Below are 22043 nucleotides of genomic sequence, written 5' to 3' on the forward strand. Positions count from 1 at the left end.
CAGTAGCCAGAGAGACAGTTTTTAAAAAGACTCACAGACATGTAATTAAAATCTCAGCGTCGGGGTTGGGGAAGGTGCTAGGCGGCTCCCGCCCCTGCTTTCCGGAAACACAGATTTGTGGCCTTTGAAAGTGACAGGAGGCTAAAGTAAGACGCTGCTAAATATACCGTCCTGGGCATTTCCGGGCAGCGGGGACATGTGGGCTTCAGTCGCCCCCCCCCCCCCAGCCAGCCCGGCCACCGGGCCCGCCTTGGCCCCCTCCAACCTGTGCCTCACCTTCCCCTCCTCATCTGTCTTCCACTCCCCGCCTCCCAACCCACATCGCACCCCTGCTGCCCAGAACCCTGAACCCCACTGGCCAGAGGCACAGCCCGGGCCCCTAGGGCTCGGAGCCAGAGCACAGCCAGGCTCACCGCCCAGCCCCACCGCTGATCTGCGGGCGCCCCCGCACCCACACCTGCGCCCACCAGGTGCCCTCTGCCTGGAATACCATCCCGCCACCTGCTCCACCTGACACGACTCTGTCCCGTCCTTCAAGGCCAGGGCAGGTGGCAGCTCCCCTGGGAAGCCTGCTCAGATCCCACCATGTCATGACACCGTCCAGCCTCCCCAGGACCTGACCAGATGTCCCCAGGGGCGGTCGCTCGTCCCTCACTCGTCCTTGCTCCTGCCAAGTCTCCCCCTGGCCCTCCTTCCTCCTCCGCATTCTCCCCAGGCAGGACCTCCATCCTTTGGCCCTTTGCTGTGTCTCCAGGCTGTTGTTTGCCCTGCCTGTGCCGTCTGTGCCTCAGCCCTGTGTGCAGGCTGGCCTTTCCTTCTGCGGTGTCCTCCTCCCGGGACGCTGTGGCCCATGTGCCATCACCCCACGGGGCCCAGCCCCAGTGTCAGCTGCAAATGCTCCCCTCCCCAGGCTCCCATGTGCACACACTGGCCTCAGAAATGCACTCGGTTCTGTGCCTGCTCCTCTTCCCTGAGGAGGGATGTGGCCTCTGTTCATCCTGGGGTCCCAGAGCCAGCGGGGATGGGGCAGGGCCGGCTGGGTTTGGGGTTGGGGGCCAGAGGCGGAGGCTGCTCTTGCGGCACCACTGTGTGCGGGGCCCTGTGCGGAGCCTTCTCAGCCCCAGGAGGCGGGGCCTGGGAGCAGGCCCCTCTGCAGAGGAGGAGGGAGCCGTCCCCACCCAGGCCGCCAGGCCCCCAGCGCCCTCCCGGCTCTGCCCAGAACACAGGTGACCCGCGGCCCCGCTCTGTCTTACAGTGGAGCGTGACCGCACCCTGGGCCACCAGGAGCCCCACTGGAAGGAGTTCCACTTTGACCTGACCCAGATCCCGGAGGGGGAGGCGGTCACGGCCGCTGAGTTCCGGATTTACAAGCTGGCCAGCACCCACCTGCTCAACAGGACTCTGCACATCAGCACGTTCGAGGTGGTCAGGGAGCAGTCCAACAGGTGCCTACCCTGCACCCGCCTCCCGATGAGCCTCTGTGGGTGTGTCTGGCCTGGCGGTGGAGGGGACGTTCCCCAGAGGACGGATGGGAGCTTCCCAGGGGACACACCCTCAGAGACAGAAGGGCAAGTGGCCGGAGGCCTCACGTCACCGCGGGGAGAGGCCCAGCATTGTCCTGCTGCAAATCCCTCCCCTGCTGTCCTGGCTGTGGGACCATGGGCGGTTTCACTGAGCTCCCGAGCCTCAGTTTCCACGTCCCTACTGGGCACAGCAACACCTTCCCACGGTAGATACGGTGAGATGAGGCAGGCGAGGGGCCCAGCCGAGCCAGGCGGGGTAGGTGCCCCACGAGTGGGCCCCAAGGTGGGGGCTGGAAACACAAAGGCAGCTGTGCCGGCCCTCATTTAATTGTTTTTTCGTGTCCACAGGGAGTCTGACTTGTTCTTTTTGGATCTTCAGACGCTCCAAGCTGGGGACGAGGGCTGGCTGGTGTTGGACGTGACAGCAGCCAGTGGCCGCTGGTTGTTGGGCCGGAACAAGGACCTGGGGCTCCGCCTCTATGTGGAAATGGAAAATGGTAAGGCTCAGGCCCGGCAGCAGACCTCCTCCTGGGGGCTCCTCCGAAGCTGCTGGCGGGAGGTGGCTGCGGCCCCCCACCCGCCCCCGCATCTGGCCCCAGAGGCCTGGCCCTTCTTAGCCCGGTGGCTGGGTGATAATCTCCTACCCCCTCTGGGGCCTTAGCAGGGCACAGAGGGTGAGGTTCCCATGGTGGGAGGCCCCCACCACCACGGTCTCCCTCCTCTCCTTTTGCAGAACCATTTGAGTTGCTAAGAGAGAGTCCATGTTGTCCCTGCCAGGAGCGGTGTGAGCAGTGGGGAGTGTCCATAGTGGCAGGGCCTCAGGGAAGGGATCACACCCTCAGACTCGGATCAGAGGGCCCTGGCTTTAAGTCCCAGCGCTGTAGCGCTCTCCCCCGGTGACCTCGGCAGGATGCTTCCCTGCCCAGTCTGTTTCCTCCTCTGTAGAACGAGGTTTCACGCCTGCGCTCATTCCCCAGGTAGCCAGGGAGAGCCTCCTTCGTGGGCAGCAGTGCAGAGGGAGAGGCCGAAGGCGGGTGCAGGATGGGTGTTTCTGGGCCACACACGGGGCTGCCGTGGCTGGAGCGGGCGGGTCAGGGCGAGGTGGGACAGGAGACTGACCGCTGGCAGGGCACGCTGAGTGCGGGTGACGCGGGGCCCGGTGTTGGAGCCTTGACAGCTCGCTGTATTCCATAGCAGCGGAGGATGACAGGATCTGATTCCGGTTTTTAGAAAAGAGGCCTCTGAGACAGCCCCTCGAGGAGGGGTCCCTCCACCCCAGTAGGACTCCGCTTAGTGACTCGCTTTCCCGAAGTCCAGGAGGGCCGGGGCGGGGGGGAAGTAGAGGAGAAAGCTGACCGCACAACCCCAGCAGGTGATCAACGCTCACAGGAATGTCACGTCCATCCTGTGTCCCCTTGACATGATGGCATGAGAAGGGCCCTCATCTCCTGGTCTTCCTCCCAAACCCAGAACCCCCTCTCACTGTGAGAGAGACGTCAGACAAACCCAAGTTGCGGGACACGCTACAGAACGTCTGACAAGTACTTCGCAACGTGTCGAGGTCATCACATACAGAGACGGTCTGAGATACTGTAACAGCCCACGGGGCCTGAGCAGTGGTAACAAGTGGATGGGACCCTGGAGGAGAAGAGGACATTGAGGAAGACGGATGAGGTCCGAACCCATCATGTTTAGCGCAGCATCAGACAGCAACATCGGTTCATTAGTCGTGACAAATGCACCGTGCTGACAAATGCCAACATTTCCCGGGGAAACTGGCCCTGGGCACCTGGGACTCTGCAGGGTCTTTGCAGTTTCTCTGTAAACGTCAGCTGTTGTAGAACAAGACCTTGACCACATGTATGCGACAGGCCCCGTCCCCGACATCAGCAGGGGGAGTAGTCTGTGCGGGACAAGAGCCAAGTCAGAGGCCCTGAGCCACACGTGTGCGGCAGGAGCAGACAGGGGCTTGTTGGCAGCGGCAGAAATGGAGAAAAGCGGGTGGAGGAGGAATCGGGGAAAGTGTGGATCCAGCCAGGGGCCATTTTAATCGAATCTTTTTTCTCCTGCCTGAGTAACAGTAGAGGAGGGGCGGGCTTGAGGGAGCAAACCAATAGTGCTCTTTGGGTGATGTTATTGAGAGCCCTGGGGGACGTCAGATGGACCGTCATCTAGGACGGGTGAGTGCTGGAGGCACCCGTGTGGGAAGCACTGACGTCTACGTGGGTTGAGAGCCATGGGCCTGGAGCAGGTCCTGGGAAGGGGATGGCCATGGAGAAGGAAGGAGACTGCCCAGAGCCCTGGGGCCTCTCACATGGAGAGAGCTGCCCAGGAGGGACCACGTGATGCGTCTCCCATCCCGCAGGGTGGTGGGCTGAAGAGGGCGGTCTTCCCACCAACCCCCAGACCCAGGGTCTGTCTGCCCCTCAGTGACCTGGTCGAGGCCTCCACAGGCACCACTCCCTCCCTGTGGGGCTGCAGGGTCCAGGGTCTGGGTCCCGCATGCCTGGAAGCACATGGCTTCCGGAGCCCTCTGAGCATGAGGGGCTGGGACATGGGGGGAACCTGGTCCTGTGTCACTGCCCTGCCTGCCCTCCCTGCTCCGTGATGGGTGGTGGCGGTCTGTCCCTGACCTGGACCCGAGCCCGGAGGTGGAGCCCACGATGGCAGCCTTCTGGAGGCCCGTGGTGGCCCTGGGGTGCTGTGTCCCCGCCGGCCGCTTAGGGCCTGTGCTGGCCAAGACCAAGGGCGCCGTGTGCAGCCTGGTCACTAGCGATGATTCTCCTACACAGATCCCACGGAGCTGGTGAGAGACACGACCCACAGGGCCAGGACCATGGTCGGCGGCTTAGGGCTCTGTGGGATTCCAGAACCTGGCAAGGCGCTGCTCAAGATGCGGGTCAGGGACTTGCGTGTGGTCAGCAGCGACATGAGGTGGACGACTTCGGGCCGGGCCTCTTACTGGGACTGAGCGGATCACCCGCAGCATCTGCTGCTACGTGGGGGAGAACTCGCTGTGCCAGAGCCAGTCCCTGTCGGGCGAGCGGGAGCTGGAGCTGCCAGCCCAGGGCTCCCTGGCCGAGCGCATCCGTGCGGGGGTGGCGGGTGCTGGGGTGCCCGCGTTCTACACGGCCTCCGGGACTGTGGTGCAGGAGGAGGCCCCCCACATCAGGTACGCGCCCTTCGGCAGCATCTCGATCACGAGCCAGCCCCGAGAGGTGAGGGAGTGTCACGGGAGCCACTGTCCTCTGCAGCGAGCCATCGCGGCCGGTTCTGCGGGCAGAAGGGTGGAAGGCCAACCCCGCAGGAAACCTCATCTTCGGAAGAAGTGCCAGGAATTCCAACGTGTCCATGTGCAAAGCTGCAGAAACCTCAGTGGCGGAGGTGGAAGAAATCGTGGGTATGGGGACGTTTGCCCCAGAAGCCATCCACATTCCTGACGTTTATGTGGACCCAGAACACGGGGCGGGGGGGCGGGGAATATGAGAAAGGCAGTGAGCGGTGAAGCTGCAGACGGAGGAGGGTGAAGAGGCCGAGTCTGTCGGTGACCCCCAGGCCTGAATCCCACACGGGCAGCTCCGGAATTTGAGAAGGTGCGCACGCCGGTTTGGGCGTAGGAATCCCCCTCTGGCCAGCAGCTGCGTCAGCCTGGCTTGGACTGTCCTCTGCACGGGGACGGTCCTGGGCTTGGGTCCGTCTCCATTCAAAGATGAGGTGGGTGCAGATCCTGTCGCTGTGGGCAAGCGGACAGTCCATGTTGTCCCCAGGGGCTGTTTTTCTCCAGCGATGACTGGTTTGCCATGATTCGAGGGGACACGTCCACCTCAGTGTCCCAGGAGCCACGTGGGATTCCTGGCAACTGGACGATACCCGGAAAGAAGGTGAGAGACAAGGGGGTGCCGTGGATTTGGTGTCCAGGCTCAGGACCGGAGTGGTGGCCCCGTGGACCACTGCACCAAGGACAGCAAACCCCAACTCGGGGACAGGTGCACCTGCCACCGCCCGGGATGCGCCGTGTGGACCGGCTCACCGCCGGGAGGGCCGGGTGCGACGTGCACTGGACGTCCTGATGCTGATCGAGCTCTGGAACGGCCTGACGGTGGACGAGGCAGCGGGCGGCCCCCCACGTGTCACCACCTCGGACCCTCGCAGCACTGGCAGCCTCGCCCAGGAAGGAAGCCCTGCTCACAGAGGACGCGTCTCGTCTGAGCCCGTTGGGGTTTCACCCAGAGGAGGTGAGCACAGCTGTGGGGCCAGGCGGCCCGACCGGTTATCCCGGCGTCTCAGACTTGCTACCGCCGCCCAGACTCTTCTCTCACGAGGGCTGTGGCTTCAGTTAAAAACAAGAGGAGAGCGCAGCCGTTTGTCCTGTATGTTCTGTGGGTCCTGAGGAGGACTTGCTCGTCCCGGGGCCCCCGGGGGCCTTCCTCCCTGTGATACTCCATGAAGTTCCCTGCAGCTCGGGGGAGCCCGCAGCAAGGCTTTCTGGGAAGGTCCTTCCCTGGCGACTGGGCCCCGAGATGTGGGGGGTGATGATGAAGGAGCCACCACCCCCGTGCCCAGGGCCCCACTTCACCAGCACCGTGAAAAATCCACAAGCGTCAATGTGCGTCATGAGCAGGGCGTGCTGTTGGCGTGAGCTCGTCTTCCCGCGGCCCCTCTGACTGTTCCTCTGGGGCCTTTCATCTCGCTGCCAAATTCTGTTTCCCGGTAGGTAGCCTCCCTTCTTCCTCCCTGCTCGTTCTCCTCACGGCTAAATAGATGTTTCTGGAAGGACAGCGAGGCTGTGGAGCTGGGCCGGAGCCCTGGGGGTGCAGGGACAGGGCGGGGAGCAAGGTGCCTCCGTGGATGAACAGTCCAGCCTGTGCTGTCAGAGGCGGCGGCCTGTGGTAGGAGGGCTTCTAGAAGCAACCCTAGGCCCCTTCCGGGAGTCCTCATGTCCAGTCACAGGCTTCCTGTGTCACCCCGGGCACTCAGACCCCTGTGTCTGTCCTGGAGCACTACACCTGCTGGTGTCGCTGCTCCCTTAGAACCAGGAGAGGCTGTGGAACAAAGTGAGTTCATCTGCAGGCGTGTGTGCGTGCAAATGTGTGTGCGTGATGATGAGACCACAGCCTGGCGTGGAGCGCGGCACCCTCCCTCACGTCGCTGTGAGGTGCACACAGCCCTCAGGAGCATGTGGGCCAGGCCTGGGGAGTCTTGCGGGTGAAGGAAGGCCTGTGAACGGCCTCCCTGGGGCCTCACGCTGAGGGAAGGCAGCCCCTGGAATGGAGGGGGGCCCTGCGCCCTGATGGGGCCGCCTGGGGGCGGGATGGATGGTGGGGCACCATCTGGGGCGTCGGGGAGGGTACCTGACGGTTGTCCAGCCGCCCCGTGGGGCAGGCCGGGCTTCCCGGGCGCAGCCGGCTAGAGGAGAGTAGGGCGCTGGAAGGGAAGAGGAGGGATGAGCCCCTCGTCCCCCCAGGACAGAGAAACCTAAGCAGAGGGACAGAAGCGGACCTGGGCCAGGGCTGGGACTGTCCAGCTTTCAGCCCGGCGCCCTGAAGGTCCCTCAGTGAGGCCCCCAGGTCACACACCCCCACCCCGCAGGCTGAGGTGGGCCGGAGGGTGCGGAAGGGCCTGCACCCAGAGCAGGGGCCGCGATCCGGCAGGATTCGTCCCGAGTGGAGCCTCTAACGGGTCCAGCGCACCTGTTTGTGGCGGTGAGGTCAGAGGTCAGTGTCCGGGTTGACTGGTTGTTGGAGCATCTTGGCCCGAGGACACGGCCCGAAGCTCGGCTGTCTAGGGGCTCCCGTCGCCAGCAGAGCAGGACCGCGGTGGGGCGGGCGATGCCCTTGACCTGCGCTGTGTCACGGCGAGTCGCGGGAGGGCCGCCGATGGAACAACGTGTGTGCTTGTGCGTGTGCATGTCTGCGTACTGTGTGCTCAACGCATGTGTTTCTCTGCATACGTGGGGGGGGTCAGGGTGGCCACCCCGAGGTGACGTGTCCCCGGAATGGAGCCGTTGGCTCTGCGTTACACGAAACATAAAATGGACTTAGTGTTCAGCTCCTGTCGTTTAACGAAATTCCTCAGGAAGAGAAAATGAAGGGGCCTGTGGCCACTCGTCTTTATCGCGAAAGCCACCACGTACCCCACGTGCCTGGAGTGGAGCTAATATCCAAATATTATGTATATTTTCTCAAAGGAGTTTTATAGGCTTGAAATGCTCGGAGTGGAGACATCTTAATTGCAGTGACCATGGTTGGGTGAAAAAGTTGGAAAAAATAGAGACTATTACGGTGACTGTTGTGTAAAGCTTTGATTGACACGATAACATTCCAGAAAAATGAAAATGCCGAGTTGGAGTGGGGAGAGATTTCCGAGTGGTATTTTCCCTCTGAGGCCACTTTGCATTGCTGTTGTGTCACTTTGACAATTAAAAACCCAGGAGGCGAGTGGCCCAGTCGGTGGAGCGGCCAACTCTTGGGTTTGGCTCAACTCGTGATCTCAGGGTCCTGGGCCCGCTTCCTGCTCGGCCCTGCGCCAGTGGGGAGTCTGCTTGAGAGGCTCCCTCCCTCTCCGCCTGCCCCTCCCCCCGCAAATAAATAAAAGATCTTTAAGAAGTCAGGAGGACATTTGGAAAGACAAGGGGCCCAGGGAGTCTTGCTGGTGGAGGGGACGTTCCCAGGGTCGTGTTTCTCACGGCATCCTCGTCTCTAAGCAGCTACGGGATCAAGTCCCATTTTCCCAGGTGTCCCTCTTCTTAGCCCGAGGCCCCTGTGTCCCTGCCCACAGCCTTTCCTCTCTTGTGACCCACAGACCTGGGGTTAACCCTGTAAGTGAGTAAGGACTGGGTTCAGACCGACGTGGGCTGGACCCTGGCCCTGGGCCTCTGGCCAGATGTCTCTGCCCCGCTGCCCTGTGTCCCGCCTGTGGGCCTCAGGGGACACTCAGCGCCCTGCTCTTGGCCGTGCCAGGCAGAGCAAGCCGTGGCTCCCACCTGGCGGCCGCCCCAGTCCCCTGGGTTATAGATCCATCGATCCCCCGAAAGCCTCGGGGCCCTCGGACGGAGGTGGGACCCGGGGTGCTGTGCGCCCCTGGCAGCCTGGCTCTGAGGCGTCCTGGGAAGCACGTGGTCCAGGGACCGTGGAGAGGCCTGAGGTCACCAGTGGGAGGAGCTCGAACGTGTAGAGGGTTCACCGGTGTCACAAACAGCGACCCTGTGGTGGCGAGGCCCCTCCCCCCTGTGCCCCTGGGACCGTGTCCCTCCGGGTGGGGACACCGTGCAGGCCGTGGTGGATGGTCCCCGCCGTCCCCGTGCACCCCCACCCGCAAGTGACTGCCTTTCTCCTCTCTCCGTCCCAGGGCACAGCGTGGATCCTGGCCTGGCCGGTCTGCTGGGGCGACGGGCGCCGCGCTCCAAGCAGCCTTTCCTGGTCACTTTTTTCAGGGCGAGCCCCGGTCCCGTCCGCACCCCTCGGGCAGCGAGGCCCCTGAAGAGGAGGCCGCCGAAGAAAAGCAACGAGCTGCCGCACCCGAACCGCCTCCCAGGGATCTTCGGTGAGGTCCGGGGCGGGCCTGGGCCTGGGCCGGGTCGAGGACGGCGGCGGGGACCGAACCCTCGGGGCCTCAGCGGCTTCGAGCCTGTGGTCACCCTCCATCGCTTGTCTGACACCTGCTTACCTCGTGGGCCCCGAGGACCGGCCACCATCCTCTGTCCCCGCCTCCCAGGGGCGCCTTCTCTGCCCTCCCCTGGCACCAGGGCTTTTTCCAGAAGTCTCCCTTAGCTTCAGGTGCCCCTTCCTCCAGGCACTGGTGGCTGTCAGGTCACCCCTGGGTCCCCCGAGGATCCACAGTTGTTTGTGTCCCACCAGGCTGAGCCGCTCAGGATCAGGGATGGGCCTGCTCTGCCCCTGCCCTCCTGCCCCCTTCCCTCCACGGGGGGTCACCCTTTGGCCTCCGGGAGCCCCTCCATCTGGTGGAATGGGTGTGGCGGGAGAGGTGTGGTGAGGTCAGGAGGGGTCTCTGCAGAAAAGGAGGAGCCACCTGTGGCCCAGGGTCCCCTGGCTGTTCACGGGAGCATCGCGGGGCCGCAGTTGGAAGTCAGGGGAGGCTCTGAGCAAGTGCAGGGTTGCCCTGCAGCGATCGGGAGCCACCTGGAGCTGGCGAAGGCTCTCGAGCTGGGTCGTGGCACCAGCACTGCTGCAGGATGGGCTTCAGGACGCCAGGGCATTAGTTTCACTTCATTCGTTTATTCAACAAATGTGCCCGGAAGGGTGTCCCCGCCCTGGGAGCTCCCTGTGGTGGCTGCCTGGAGCAGGAACCCCAGAAAAGCCCCTGCTTCTGTCCCTGCAGATGACGTTCACGGCGCCGATGGCCGGCAGGTGTGCCGGCGGCACGAGCTCTACGTCAGCTTCCAGGACCTGGGCTGGCTGGTAAGTTCCGATTCGCCTCCTTTGCTTAAATGACCGTCCCCACCCGAAGATCCTAAGTGTGTCCCCGGGGGGAGGTCCCATTACGGTGACTTTAATTTTCTTGTGCGTTAGGTTCTGATGTGTTTTCTGAAGGGAGAATGTCTTAGTGTGAGGAGGTGCTTTGGGGTAAAACCGGGGAAACGGGGACAGTCTGAATCCTCAGCCATGACACGTCAGCTCTGCAACAGGGAAACAGAGGCTGGGGCTGCAGCTGCAGGAGGCGTGGGCATGGGGGGGACAGAGCTGTGCCCGCCCCCTGCCGGGCCTGCTGGGGGAGCCTCCTGGGGGAGCCTGCCTGGAGGGAGCCGAGAGTCGGCAGCCTGGCCTGGGGCTGCGGGAGGGGAAGGGGCGGCCCCGAGTCATGCCGCACCAGGTGCTAGATTCGGGGCTCAGGAGGGGGCATCCGCTGGGACTCACCCTCTCCCATTACCCGCCAGGATTGGGTCATCGCCCCCCAGGGCTACTCAGCCTATTACTGTGAGGGCGAGTGCTCCTTCCCGCTGGACTCGTGCATGAACGCCACCAACCACGCCATCCTGCAGTCCCTGGTCAGTACCGCGTCCGTCCTGCCCGGACCCACGGGGCGGGGGCTCGCAGCGCCGGGTGGGTGGCAGCCCCGGGTGTCGGGGAGGCTCTGTGCACAGGAGCTTCCCTGCGTGCACGAGCAGTTCCGGGCTCACGCCTGTCCAGGAGCCAGTGCCCGGGTGGCCGAGCTGTGTGTGCACCTGCACCCGCACACACCCGACCTACCCTGACTGCTGGCGCGCCCCCACCTCTGTGCGCTACACACGCGACTTACATGACCTGCTCGCTTGTGGTCAGACGCACGGCACACACAGCACACATGTGTCCCGCCTGGGTCCCTGTGTGCTCTGAGCACACGCACCACCGTGTCGCCGGCGTGCTCAGTCTCCTGTGGCACAGACGTACACGGGGTGAGCGACGGGCGTGTGCATTGGGCCTCCCGCCGCATGTGTACGGGGCCGGGTGACGGGTGCCCCGCTGAGCTGCTGGGCCTCGGCCCCCTTCTGTTACCTCCCCGTCGGCTCTTTGTCCTGCTCCTTTGGCGCTTGGTGTTTCCCACAGGTGCTGTGGCTCCCGTGCTGGGGGCGGGGGCAGCCTCAGTGCTGGAAGATCGCCCCTGGGAGGGGCGTTGTCGCTGCCGCTTGTCGCTAAGGGTTTTCCTATGGCTTTGCAGTGTAGCTTGGAATCTGGGATTGTCAGACTTCCAGTTTCGTTTTTCTCTTTCGCGATGCTTTGGCTCCTAGGGGGGTTTTGTGGTTCCATATAAATTCTGGGATTGTTCTAGTTCTGTCACAAGTGCTCCGGGTGTAATGATAGGGATTGAGTTAAGGCCGTGTGTACCCTGGGAGGCGCGGGGGCTCTAACAGTGCTGCTTCTCTCAGCCACTGAGCCTGGGGATCTGCCCGTTTGTGTCATCTCCACTTTCTTTCATGATTGTTTTATAGTTTTTGGAGTATTGGTCTTTCACCTCCTTGGTTAAGCTTAGTCTTTGGTGTTTTATTATTTTTGGTGCAAGTGTAAATGGGTGTAAACTGGTGTAAACTGTAAAAGAAACTTTGTTTTCTTATTTTCTCTTTCTGCTGCTTCTATTTAGTGTATACAAATCCCACATTTCTGTATATTGATTTTGTAGCCTGTGACATTACTGGGTTCATTTATCAATTCTAGCAGGTTTTTTGGTGGCGTCTCTAACGTTTTCTACATATGGTATCATGTTATCTGCAAACAGTGAAAATTTTTCTTCTTTCTTACTGATCTGGTTGCCTTTGTTTCCCTTTTTCTTGTCTGATTGCTGTGGTTATGACTTCCGGTGTTACGTCGAATAAAAGTGGCGCAGGGGCATCCTTCCCTTGTTCCTGACCTTACGAAAATCTCTGGTTTTCAGCATTGAGTATGATGTTCACTCTGGGTTTTTCATATACGGCTTTTATTTTTGAGGTATGTTAAACCTACTTTCCTGAGTTTTTCTTTCTTTTTTTTTTTTTCCATGAATGGATGTTGTACTTTGTCAAATGTGTTTTCTGCAACCTTTGAACCGGTTATATGGTTTTAGTTCTTTCTCTTATTCATGTATCAGATTGACTTATTTGTAAATATTGAACAACCATTGCATCCCAGGAATAAATCGACTTGATCATCGTGAATAATTTTTTAATGTATTGTTGGATTCAGTTTGCTAGTATTTCGTTGAGGACTTTGCATGTGTATTCATCAGCAATGTTGGCCTCAGTTCTCTTTACTTGTAGTGTCTTTAGTTATGGTATCGGTGCAATGCTGGCCTTGTAGAATGAATTGGGAAGTTTTCCTTCCACTCTTGTTTTAGGAACAGTTTGAGAATAGGTGTAACTCCTTTTTTTAATGTTTGGTAGAATTCGCCTGTGAAGCCACCCGGGCCTGGACTTTGTTTCTTGGGAGCTTTTGATACTGATACCATTTCTTTGCTGGTAATTGATCTGTTCAAATTTTCTTTCTTCCCTCTTCTAGTTTTGGTAGATTATGTTTCTAGGAATGTATTCATTTCTTGTTGCCCAGTTTGCTGCCGTATGATTTTCATAATACTCTTCTATTATAATCTTTTATATTTCTGCAGTGCTATTTCTCCTCTTCACTTCTGATTTTGAGTCCTCTCTCTCTTGCTCTTTTTTTTTTGAGCCTGACTAAATGTTCATCAATTTTATTGATCTTTTCAAAGAACTAGTTCCTGGTTTCCTGATTTCATCGATGCGATCTATTATTGGTTTTGTTTTTTTTTTTTAATTTTTATTTATTTATGATAGTCACACAGAGAGAGAGAGAGAGAGGCAGAGACACAGGCAGAGGGAGAAGCAGGCTCCATGCACCGGAAGCGTGACGTGGGATTCGATCCTGGGTCTCCAGGATCGCGCCCTGGGCCAAAGGCAGGCGCCAAACCGCTGCGCCACCCAGGGATCCCGGTTTTGTTTTTTAAGTAATCTCTGCACCCAAAATGGAGTTCAAACTCATGACCCCAGGATCCAGAGTCCCATGTTCCACCAACTGAGCCATCCAGGTGCCTTGGTCTCTTTTTATATTTTTTGTTTCTGTTTCATTTATTTCTGTTCTCATCTTTATTATTTCTGTCCTCCTGCTGATTTTGTTCTTTTTCTAGCTCCTTTAGCTGTGAGATAAGGTTATTTCAGATTTTTTTGCTTTTTGAGGTAGGCCTGTGTTGCTTATAAAATTCCTTCTTAGGACAGCTTTTGCTGCATCCCAAGGATTTGGGACAATTGTGCTTTCATTTTCATTAGTTTTTTTTTCCATATATTTTTAAATTTTACTCTTTGATTTCTTGGTTGACCTATTCATTTTTTGACAGTATGTTATTTAACCTCCATGTATTCGTGCTCTTTCCAGACTCTTTCTTGTGTTGGGTTTCTAGTTCTTTAATATTATGGTTAGAAAAGATGCATGGTATGACTTTAATCTTTTGTAATTTATTGAGACTAGTTTTGTGGACTCATATGTGATCTGTTCTGGAAGGTGTTCCATATGCACTTGTAAAGTGTATATTCTTTTTTTTTTTTTTAACGATTTTATTCATTATTCATGAGAGATACACAGGGAGAGGCAGAGACACAGGCAGAGGGAGAAGCAGGCTCCATGCAGGGAGCCCGATGTGGGCCTCAATCCTGGGACTCCAGGATCATGCTCTGGGCCGAAGTCAGGTGCCAAACCACTGAGCCACCCAGGGATCCCATAAAGTGTATGTTCTTAAGATGGAATGTTCTGAATATATGTTAAAATCATCTGGTCAAATGTGTCATTCAAAGACACTGTTTTCTTGTTGATTTTGTTTAGATGATCTATCTGTTGATGTAACGAGGGTGTTAAAGTCCCCTGTTATTACTGTATTACTGTCAGTTTACTGCGTGTTTGTTGTTACTGTTTTATGTATATGAGTGCTCCCATATTGGGTGTATAAATATTTACAATTGTTACAGCTTCTTGTTGGATTGTTCCCTTTATGATTATATAGTGTCATTCTCTGTCTCTTATAGTCTTTAACGTCTGTTTTGTCCCATGTCCTGGCTTCATTATCGTGTCTGTCTGCACGATAAATGCTTCTCCACCCTTTCACCTTCAGTCTGCAGGTGTCTCACCATCTGAAATGGGTGTTTTACGTAGGCAGCGTATAGATGGGTCTTTTTTTGTTTTGTATCCGTTCTATTACCCAGTGTTTTTTATTTGGGGCATTTAGTCCGTTTACATTCAAAGTAATTATTGATAGGGATGTACATGTTGCCATTTTGTTTTATTTGCCATTCCATTGTGGTTGTTTTTGTATGTCTTCTGTTCCTTTCCTCTCTTGCTCTCTACTCTCATGTCTGGTGCAGACTTTTTTTAGTAATATATGTGGTTACCTTGCCCTTTCATTTTTGCACACCTATTCCTGGCTTTTGATTTGTGGTTACCGTTGGGTTTGTACATAACATTTTCTGCTTAGAGCAGTCTATATTAAGTTGATGGTTGTTTCATATGAACCCATTCTTTACTCCTCTCCCCCCACCTCATCATTTAGGTATATGGTGTCGTGCTTTACATCCTTTTACTTTGTGAGTCCTTTGGCTGAGTTTTATAAACATACTTATTTTTACTGCTGTTGTGCTTCCTACTTTTCTTAATCTTACTTATGATCTTTTCTTTCCACTAGAAAAAATCTCCTTTAACACTTCTCGTAGGGCTGATTAGTGGTCATGAATTCCTTTAACTTTTGTTTTCTGGGAAGCACTTTATCTGTCCTTCTGTTCTGAGTGGTAGCCTTGTTGGACAAAGTTGTCCTGGCTACAGCTTTTTTCCTTTCAGCACTTTGAATATATCATACCACTCCCTTCTGGCCTGCAGTGTTTCTGCTGAAAACTCAGCTGATTGCCTTCTAGGGTTCCCCTGTATGCGCTGTTGGGTGTTTTTTTTTTGTTGTTTTAAATCCCCTCTTGGTGCTTTAAACATTCTCTGTAGCACTCCTTTTTGCCATTTTGATTACTGTGTGTCTTGGAGCAGATCTCCTTGGGTTGATCTGGTTCCAGGATCTACCTCTTGAATCTGGATTTCTGTTTCCTTCCTCCTATTTCTTCAGCTGTTATTTCCTCAAATAAATATTCTGCCCCCTTTTCCCTCTCTTTTCATTCTGGGATCCCTGTGATGCGGATGTTAAATGCTTCATGGTGTTGCTGAGTTCCTTAAATTTATTCTCATTCTGCGTAATTTTCCCCTCTCTCATCTGGTGACCTTGATTACTTTCCTTTTTTTTTTTTTAAGATTTTATTTATTTATTATTTATTTATTTATTTATTTATGCCTGATGTGGGATTTGATCCTGGACCCCGAGATAATGACCTGAGCCAAAGGCAGATGCTCAATCACTGAGCCACCCAGGTGCCCCCCTGATTACTTTCCATTACTCTGTCTTCCAGGTCACTGATTTGTTCTCTGATTCCTCTAGCCTACTCTTTATTCTATCATGTGTGTGTGTTAAGATTTATTTATTTGACAGAGAGATGAAGAGCATGAAGGGGACAGAGGGAGAGAATCTCCAGCAGACTGAACACCAAGCAGGAGTCCGATGCAGGACTCGATCCCATGACTCACCTGAGCCAAAACCAAGAATCAGACACTTAAGCCCCTGAGCTACCCAGGCGCCCCTCCAGTGTGTTTTAAATCGCATTTATGGTGTTCCTCATCTCTGACTGGTCGTTTTTTTATCTCATTAATGGTCTCACCGACGTCCTCCACTCTTTTCACGTACGGTATCATTGTGGTCATTCCTTTGAAATCTCTAGCAGGTATATTGCTGACATTTCTCTTAGGTGTCTTGCTGTGATTGTGTCTCGTTCTTTCATCTGGAATGTACTGTCTCCTGATTCTAACTCTCCATGTCTGTTTCTGTGTGTGAGGAAGGTCAGCTACGTCTCCGGCTCTTAAAGGCAGCGGCCTCCTGAAGCCGAGGTCCTGTAGTGCCCTGCAGCGGTGCCCCGTTCACCGGAACCGGTCTTCAGGGGCGTCTCCTCTGTGTGCGTGTAGTCGTCCTTCCCTCTCCCCTGGGCAGGAGTCCCAAGGAGCCGCCGGCCCTGGTGGGGCTGCTTGCTGCTGCTGGGCTAGCGTGCCACCTCGAAGGGGCTCAGTCCACCGTGTAGTGGGGGGGGGGGGGGCACGCAGTGTTTGCAGGTGTGTGCGCTGCTCTCCTGCTGGAGGGCAGCCGCTGCTGCAGGGCCCGAGCCGGGTGTGGCCGGAGCAGCTTGGGTTGTGGGGAGCTGCTCGGGGAGCTGCTGGCAGCAAGGCCTTCTTCGGGAGGGGCCCCTGGAGGGGGGCAGGTTGCAGGGAGGGGTGGAGAGGTGGGCGGGGCCTCGGGGGCGCTGGTTCCCACGGGGTGCTGGTGGGGGAGAGGCTCCGCAGCCCCTGGGTGCCCCGGGGTCTCTGGGCTGTGCTCTGGGAGGGTGAGCAGCTCCCGACTCAGGTGGGGCCCCAGGCGGGGTGGCTTCTCCCGCCATCCCCCCACCCCCCGCCCAGCCAGGCTGCAGCTGGCCCAGGGGCCGCTGGAAGTGCTCAGGTCCTAGGACTCTGAAATCCAGCCCCTCTGGGTTTCAACACTGGCCGCCAGGGGCTGTGCTTCCTGGAGCTCCTGGTGAGGGTCCGCCCCCTTCCGGGCCCTCTCTCTGCCTTGGGCCGTGGTGGAGTCGTCTGGGGTCAGCCTGTGCGTCCCTCACCCTCGGGGGGTGCCCGGCTGTGCGCAGGGACCAGGAGCTCGGGGGGCCGTCTGCTACCAACGCGGCACCCCAAGGCTTATGTGTTACTGACTCGGGGTGGACACCTCCTAGAAGGTGGACCTGGACTCCTAGCTCCTGTGTCCCCAAGCCTGTCTGGGAGCTCCAGGGGCGAGGAGACGCAGCACCGTGGAGGCTTTGGCTCCGTGGTAACCGCCTTTCCCACGTCAGGTGGGGTCTGCCCTCCCCCCGCCCCCCAGGAGCCGCCTTCAGCCTGGAGCTCAGTGGGATGAGGCACGTGAGCCCCAGCTGCCCTTTACGTACCTGCTTCCTGCTCCTCCCGGGGCTCAAGGGCGTGCGGGCTGAGGGGCCCCTGCAGCTCCCAAGTCCAGCTGGCTGGGTGGGCTCGGGCGGCAGGTGACGTCGGGGGTCAGGGGCCGCTCATGGGGCCTTGGGTCCCGCCTGCAGGGCCAGGTGGGTGGACTTAATCCCTTGTCCAGGGACAAGCAGGTGCAAAGTGCCACCACCTTCCTTGCTCTCTGGAAGTGCTGCTCCGGCTGCAGCACAGAAGGACGAGGGCGGGGCAGGCAGGGTGCCAGCGGGGGGCTGCGGTGGCCCCCCGACAGGGTGTCTGAGAGCTGGTACAGGGCAGAGGCAGGGCGGCCCTCGGGAGGGGCAGGGAGTGGGGCACCTGGGGTCTGTAGGTGAGCCGTTCGGCTGGAGGGCTGTGCCTACCCCGAGGTCCTGGGTGCCGACTGGAATATTCCCCGTGTCCCCTTCCCTCCCCACGGAATCCATGAGAGCGGGGACCAGGTTGGGACATCTCTGTGCCCCGATCCCGGTGGTGCCGGCACGAGGCCCTTGTCCTGGATACGCAGGTGTGGGGATCGAGCAGAGAGCCATTGTACCCCCTTGGCAGGGGCGTGACTTGTACCCAGAGCGGCCCAGCCAGTGACAGACCCTGTGACCTGCTCACCCAGGGCCCACACCAAGCTAAGTGGGCTGGCACCGTGGCCTCCACAGCCCCTGGTCTGGGCCCAGATGGGACAAAGGCCTGTCTTTCTGTCTGTCGTCTGCGGGGAGTCTCAGGCCGCGCCCGGCGGCGCCAGACTTTCCCCCCAGCCCCAGGTCAGGAGCGGCCCTCGTGGGTTTCCAGCCCGCAGAGCCCCACGGCTGCTGCAGGGGGGCCGTGTCCCCTGGTTTCTGTCCCGTGGGCCTACGGACACCAAGCCCAGCCATGGCGCGTGGAGGTGGGGATGTTGGGGGCAGTGGCAGCCGCGTCCCCGCCGGGCTGGGCCTCCGCGAGGCTGCTGGGCCCCGAGCAACCAGTGTCCTGCAGGCGGCTCCGCGCTGGGCCTACGGGGCCAAGGCTGGGCCTGGGGGGGCGGGGGCCAGGCTGCCGGCGGGCCCCCCACCAGATGGCTTCGCCTGGGTCCCACTCAGTGCCCCTGCCAGGGCTGGAGGCCGGGGTTGTGGGGAGGCCACCTCACCTGTGCAGCCCCCCGGCCAGGCACCCTGCATGTGGCCCCTGCCCAGCCGCTGGCGCTGCAGGCACGTATTTTTTGGATGCTGAAGGCAGGCCGCTCCCTCGGGCCCGTTCCTGGCAGCAGAGCTGTAGGGGGCAAGAGGTCAGTGCGCTGGGCCCAGGTCCCACTGCCACGCGGGGAGCCTCGTGCCGCCCCCAGGCCCCGGGCCTCAGTCCTGGTCTGTCCAGAACAGTCGTGGCCTTAGAGGTGGGCTCCAGTGTGGGAAGCGCTTTGTGGGAGAAGCGCGTTGCACACCCTAGGGGCGGGCCTAGGCTGCTGGGCCATCTCCAGGCCTGTGACCATCACCGGCTCGCACGTGGGAGGGAGACAGACCACGGCTGGGGGGGTGGGGCACATCACAGAGGCACAGAGAGGGGCGGGGAGGGCACCTGGAGGGGCACCGTGTGCTGGACTGTCCCGTCTGAGGGGAGCCAGCTGGGGCTCAGGGGGTGCCCTGAGGACAGTGGGGCGGGGAAGGGGTGGGGCACGTCTCCATGTCAGCACCCACCTCAGCTGCAGGTGGGGAGGGCACAGGGGGTGGGGGCTCGGGGAAGCCCCGTGTTCATGCCTCTGCCCGCCACCCCGTCTGGCCAGGTGCACCTGATGAAGCCGGATGCCGTCCCCAAGGCGTGCTGCGCCCCCACCAAGCTGAGCGCCACCTCCGTGCTCTACTACGACAGCAGCAACAACGTCATCCTGCGCAAGCACCGCAACATGGTGGTCAGGGCGTGCGGCTGCCACTGAGGCGCTGCCCACCCCCTGTGCCTCCTGCCTGTGTCCCCGCCACTCCGGAGGCAGGGAACCCTGAAACCCAGCCTGGTCCTCAGATCAACATATGTACGCTCCCCTCGCCTTCCTGCCCAGGCTGGATCTTCTCCAGGCCTCTTCATCCTTCCCTGCCTGCGGTTTGTGACAGTCCTTTGGCCTCCAGGCCTGGTGGTCTGAGTCATCAAGTAGGTTCTCTCCCAGCCTCCTTCACAAGCACATCCTGACCAGCATTTTGGGTTGAAACTGAAGTCCTGTCTGAGGACCTACCCGTGCAGGGTGGTCTGTGGTAAACAGGTACCTAGGGCCCACGGTGGCCACCTCCGGGTCTTCACTGTCCATTTTAGGGCTTGGTATGTGTAGACAGGGTCTGGTCCACCTCCGGTTGCCTGCCCCTTCCTGGCGCTTTCTGGGCACTTTTGTTAGAATATGGACTTGCCCTCGTTGTGTAGTTGTGGGTCTGAATTACAACCCGCTGGCCACAGGCATGTGGGTCAACTCGAGAAAAGAGTTGAATGAACAATATGGTGTAGGACAAAGGCCGATGGCACTTGTCTCCCCCTCCCGTCTTCCTGTCTTGATCTGCCTCTGCCATCTGGGGAAGGGGTACAGGGCATGGACGTTTGGCCTTTGTAGGAACAAAACATTTGGACGGCTTCGTTTGCCTGCCTGTCCCCATGCTGAGCCACGAGCAGCTCAGCCCCATGGGAAGCTCCGTATTGAGCCTATCCGGTGATACGTTGGGTGGCCCGAGATGACAGTGCTCAGCACATGTGACGTGATTTCCCTTTGGCGTGGCAAACACCAATCAATCCTGATATTTTTTTCTTCCAAATCTGTATAGAATTTCAAAATGACGTGTACTGGAGTTCCCTGCAGCCACTGCCAGCAGATCAAAGTTGATATGTTAAGTGGAAACTGTTTGCCATCTTGTGCAGGCCAGGGGGCAATCCGCTTCACCCAGAGCAGTGCACCTGGGACCCTGAGCAGGCTGCGGCCAGGGCACGGCCTCCCAGCCCCTGCTATGGCCAGAAGTTGTCACCATAATCTGCACCACCCTGTGTGCCCAGGAGTGGTGTCCTCTACCTCGGGACCTGTGAGCCAGGGCGCGAAAGGCAGTAATTAGGGGCCCAGGCGGGGCGCTCCCGGAAACCGCTCCTCTACCCGGAGCCACTGCCAAGCCTGTAATTTCCCTGCTCAGCCCAGTCCAGCTGCCTGGGCCTGTTCCCCCCACCCCCCAGGTCCAGCCGGGCGGAGGCAGAAGCACCATGTACCCCCGGGGGCACATCCCCAGTCACCCCGCCCCCCGAGACAGCAGGTGTGGAGGCCAGGCCCTGCTGGGGGGCAAAAGCCCCTCCACAGGACCTGGGGGGACAGAAGCAGACGCAGATTGTGCCTGGACTGTGTGCTAGGGGGTGAGTTCCCCGTCAGTATAAGGACCTAAACTCTGGTCCAGATGTGAGGCGACCAGACTTGGAGCCTCCTTTGGGCTTCACTTTCCCACCTGTACCTGTGGGCACTGGGCCTTCTGCCAGGAACGTGTCTAACCCTTTCTCACCCTGCACGCGGAGACAGCCTCATGACCCTGGACTTGGGGCTCAGGTGGCGGTCACAGATCGGCTGGTAGGACAGGAACCTGTTTGCCATTCGAGTCCTCAGCTGACACTTGTCTTCCTAACATCAAGGATTGTCTTTCAGGCAAATGTAAATTTGAAATCAGCCAATTATTTCAACAATTTTTTACTTCCTCTGGTAGCCAGCACCCAGTGGCGGCCTGGCACAGCCAGCAGTGCGCCAGGGGTGTCTGTCAAAACCTCCTGTCGGGCAGCACGGCACAAGCGCCTGGAGCTAAGTCTCCCTGCGCGTGCACAACAACTGAAAAGCCTTTGCCTGGCTCCCTGGGTGCCGCTCGCAGAACCTCTGCAGCCCACGCAGTCTCTAAATGAGATCCAACAGGAACTGCCCCGAGCAGGATGCAATCGTGAGTGGACACAAAGCCCGTTTGTCTCCCTCCGTTTATTGCACGGTGAGGCACGCGCTCGCTGCGTGCGTTCTGTTCCCAGTTGTCAGTTTGCTGAGCCCAGGACGGCAGCCGAGGGAGTGGCCCAGATGCCGCCCTTTCCCTTCCTCTTGCTCAGGCCGTGGCTTGTGTACCTGGTTGCACGGGACTGAAGGCTACTCACAGGGGGATGGTCAGGCCCGTGGACAGCCACGAGGAGTCCATACTGCTGCCAGGAAAAGGCTGAGGAGAAAGGTACAGCAGCCTCGGTTTGGGGAGCATGAGGCTGGCCTCGAGGCCTTGTCGGCACATACCTGCTCTAAGGTTTTCTAAATTGGGGAAGTAACCTGTTCTGGAAAAATCCAGAAACAGGAAAAGAGGCCACATAGCAAGAGGACAGAGGTGTGGAGTCAGATGGGTCTGAATCTTGGTTTTTCTTCTGCGGAGCAGGATCTTGGTTCCTTCCTTCCAAGCGAGTGTGAAGATCACATTTAGGACAAGGTGTCCCACGTAAACACTTAGCAACTGGAACTTGCTGGCATTACCACAACGAATTTGCTGACTGCTTAGCCCTTTCCGTGCTTGTCCACCAAACCTCCTCTCAGAAAATGTTCTGCAGATGCTTTTTCCTACAAAATCTACACCCTGCGATCCACAGAGGGAGGACTTTGTGTTCTCACTGCTCTCAAGGCCTCAGGAAAGTGTCCGGTTATGGCCAGGCTGGGAATCGCCCCCGGTGCTCCCAGAAGCAGGGGGAGCCCACCAGCCTGCTGAAGGCACAAGGCTTGCCCCATCTGTTGAAAAACAGATTTTTAACTTATCACAAAAATAATGCCGTTTTGGAGGAAAAATTAGGAAAAAATACAACTGAAGTCACCACAGTTGTATGACTCAGATAAACGCAGTATCTGGATGAATTTATTTCTAGGCTTTTCTCTTAGGATACACGCATAGAGATGTTTACATATTATAGATGTTTTTACAAAATTGGGATCATGCTGTATTATATGGATTGCTTTCAAATATGCCTTTGC

General features: G+C 58.1%; 1 protein-coding gene across 2 annotated transcripts in view; it reads left to right on the forward strand.

Moving 5' to 3' along the window:
- BMP8A (bone morphogenetic protein 8a) overlaps positions 1–22043 on the forward strand; it is a 32409-nt gene extending 10366 nt beyond the window's left edge. The window contains exons 2-8 of one of the 2 annotated variants that reach the window (XR_005985277.1): positions 1256–1445; positions 1872–2020; positions 8871–9065; positions 9861–9940; positions 10417–10527; positions 18840–19307; positions 19855–22043. Coding sequence is in view for 1 of the 2 variants with exons in the window: in XM_041738709.1 (XP_041594643.1) it covers positions 1256–1445; positions 1872–2020; positions 8871–9065; positions 9861–9940; positions 10417–10527; positions 18840–18989 (875 nt within the window). In the remaining variant the exon portion in view is untranslated. Of the gene's footprint in view, positions 1–1255; positions 1446–1871; positions 2021–8870; positions 9066–9860; positions 9941–10416; positions 10528–18839 lie in introns of both variants that reach the window. The other variant, XM_041738709.1, reaches the window with a different exon arrangement.

Source organism: Vulpes lagopus, chromosome 23 (genome assembly GCF_018345385.1).
Source record: "Vulpes lagopus strain Blue_001 chromosome 23, ASM1834538v1, whole genome shotgun sequence".
Taxonomy (NCBI): domain Eukaryota; kingdom Metazoa; phylum Chordata; class Mammalia; order Carnivora; family Canidae; genus Vulpes; species Vulpes lagopus.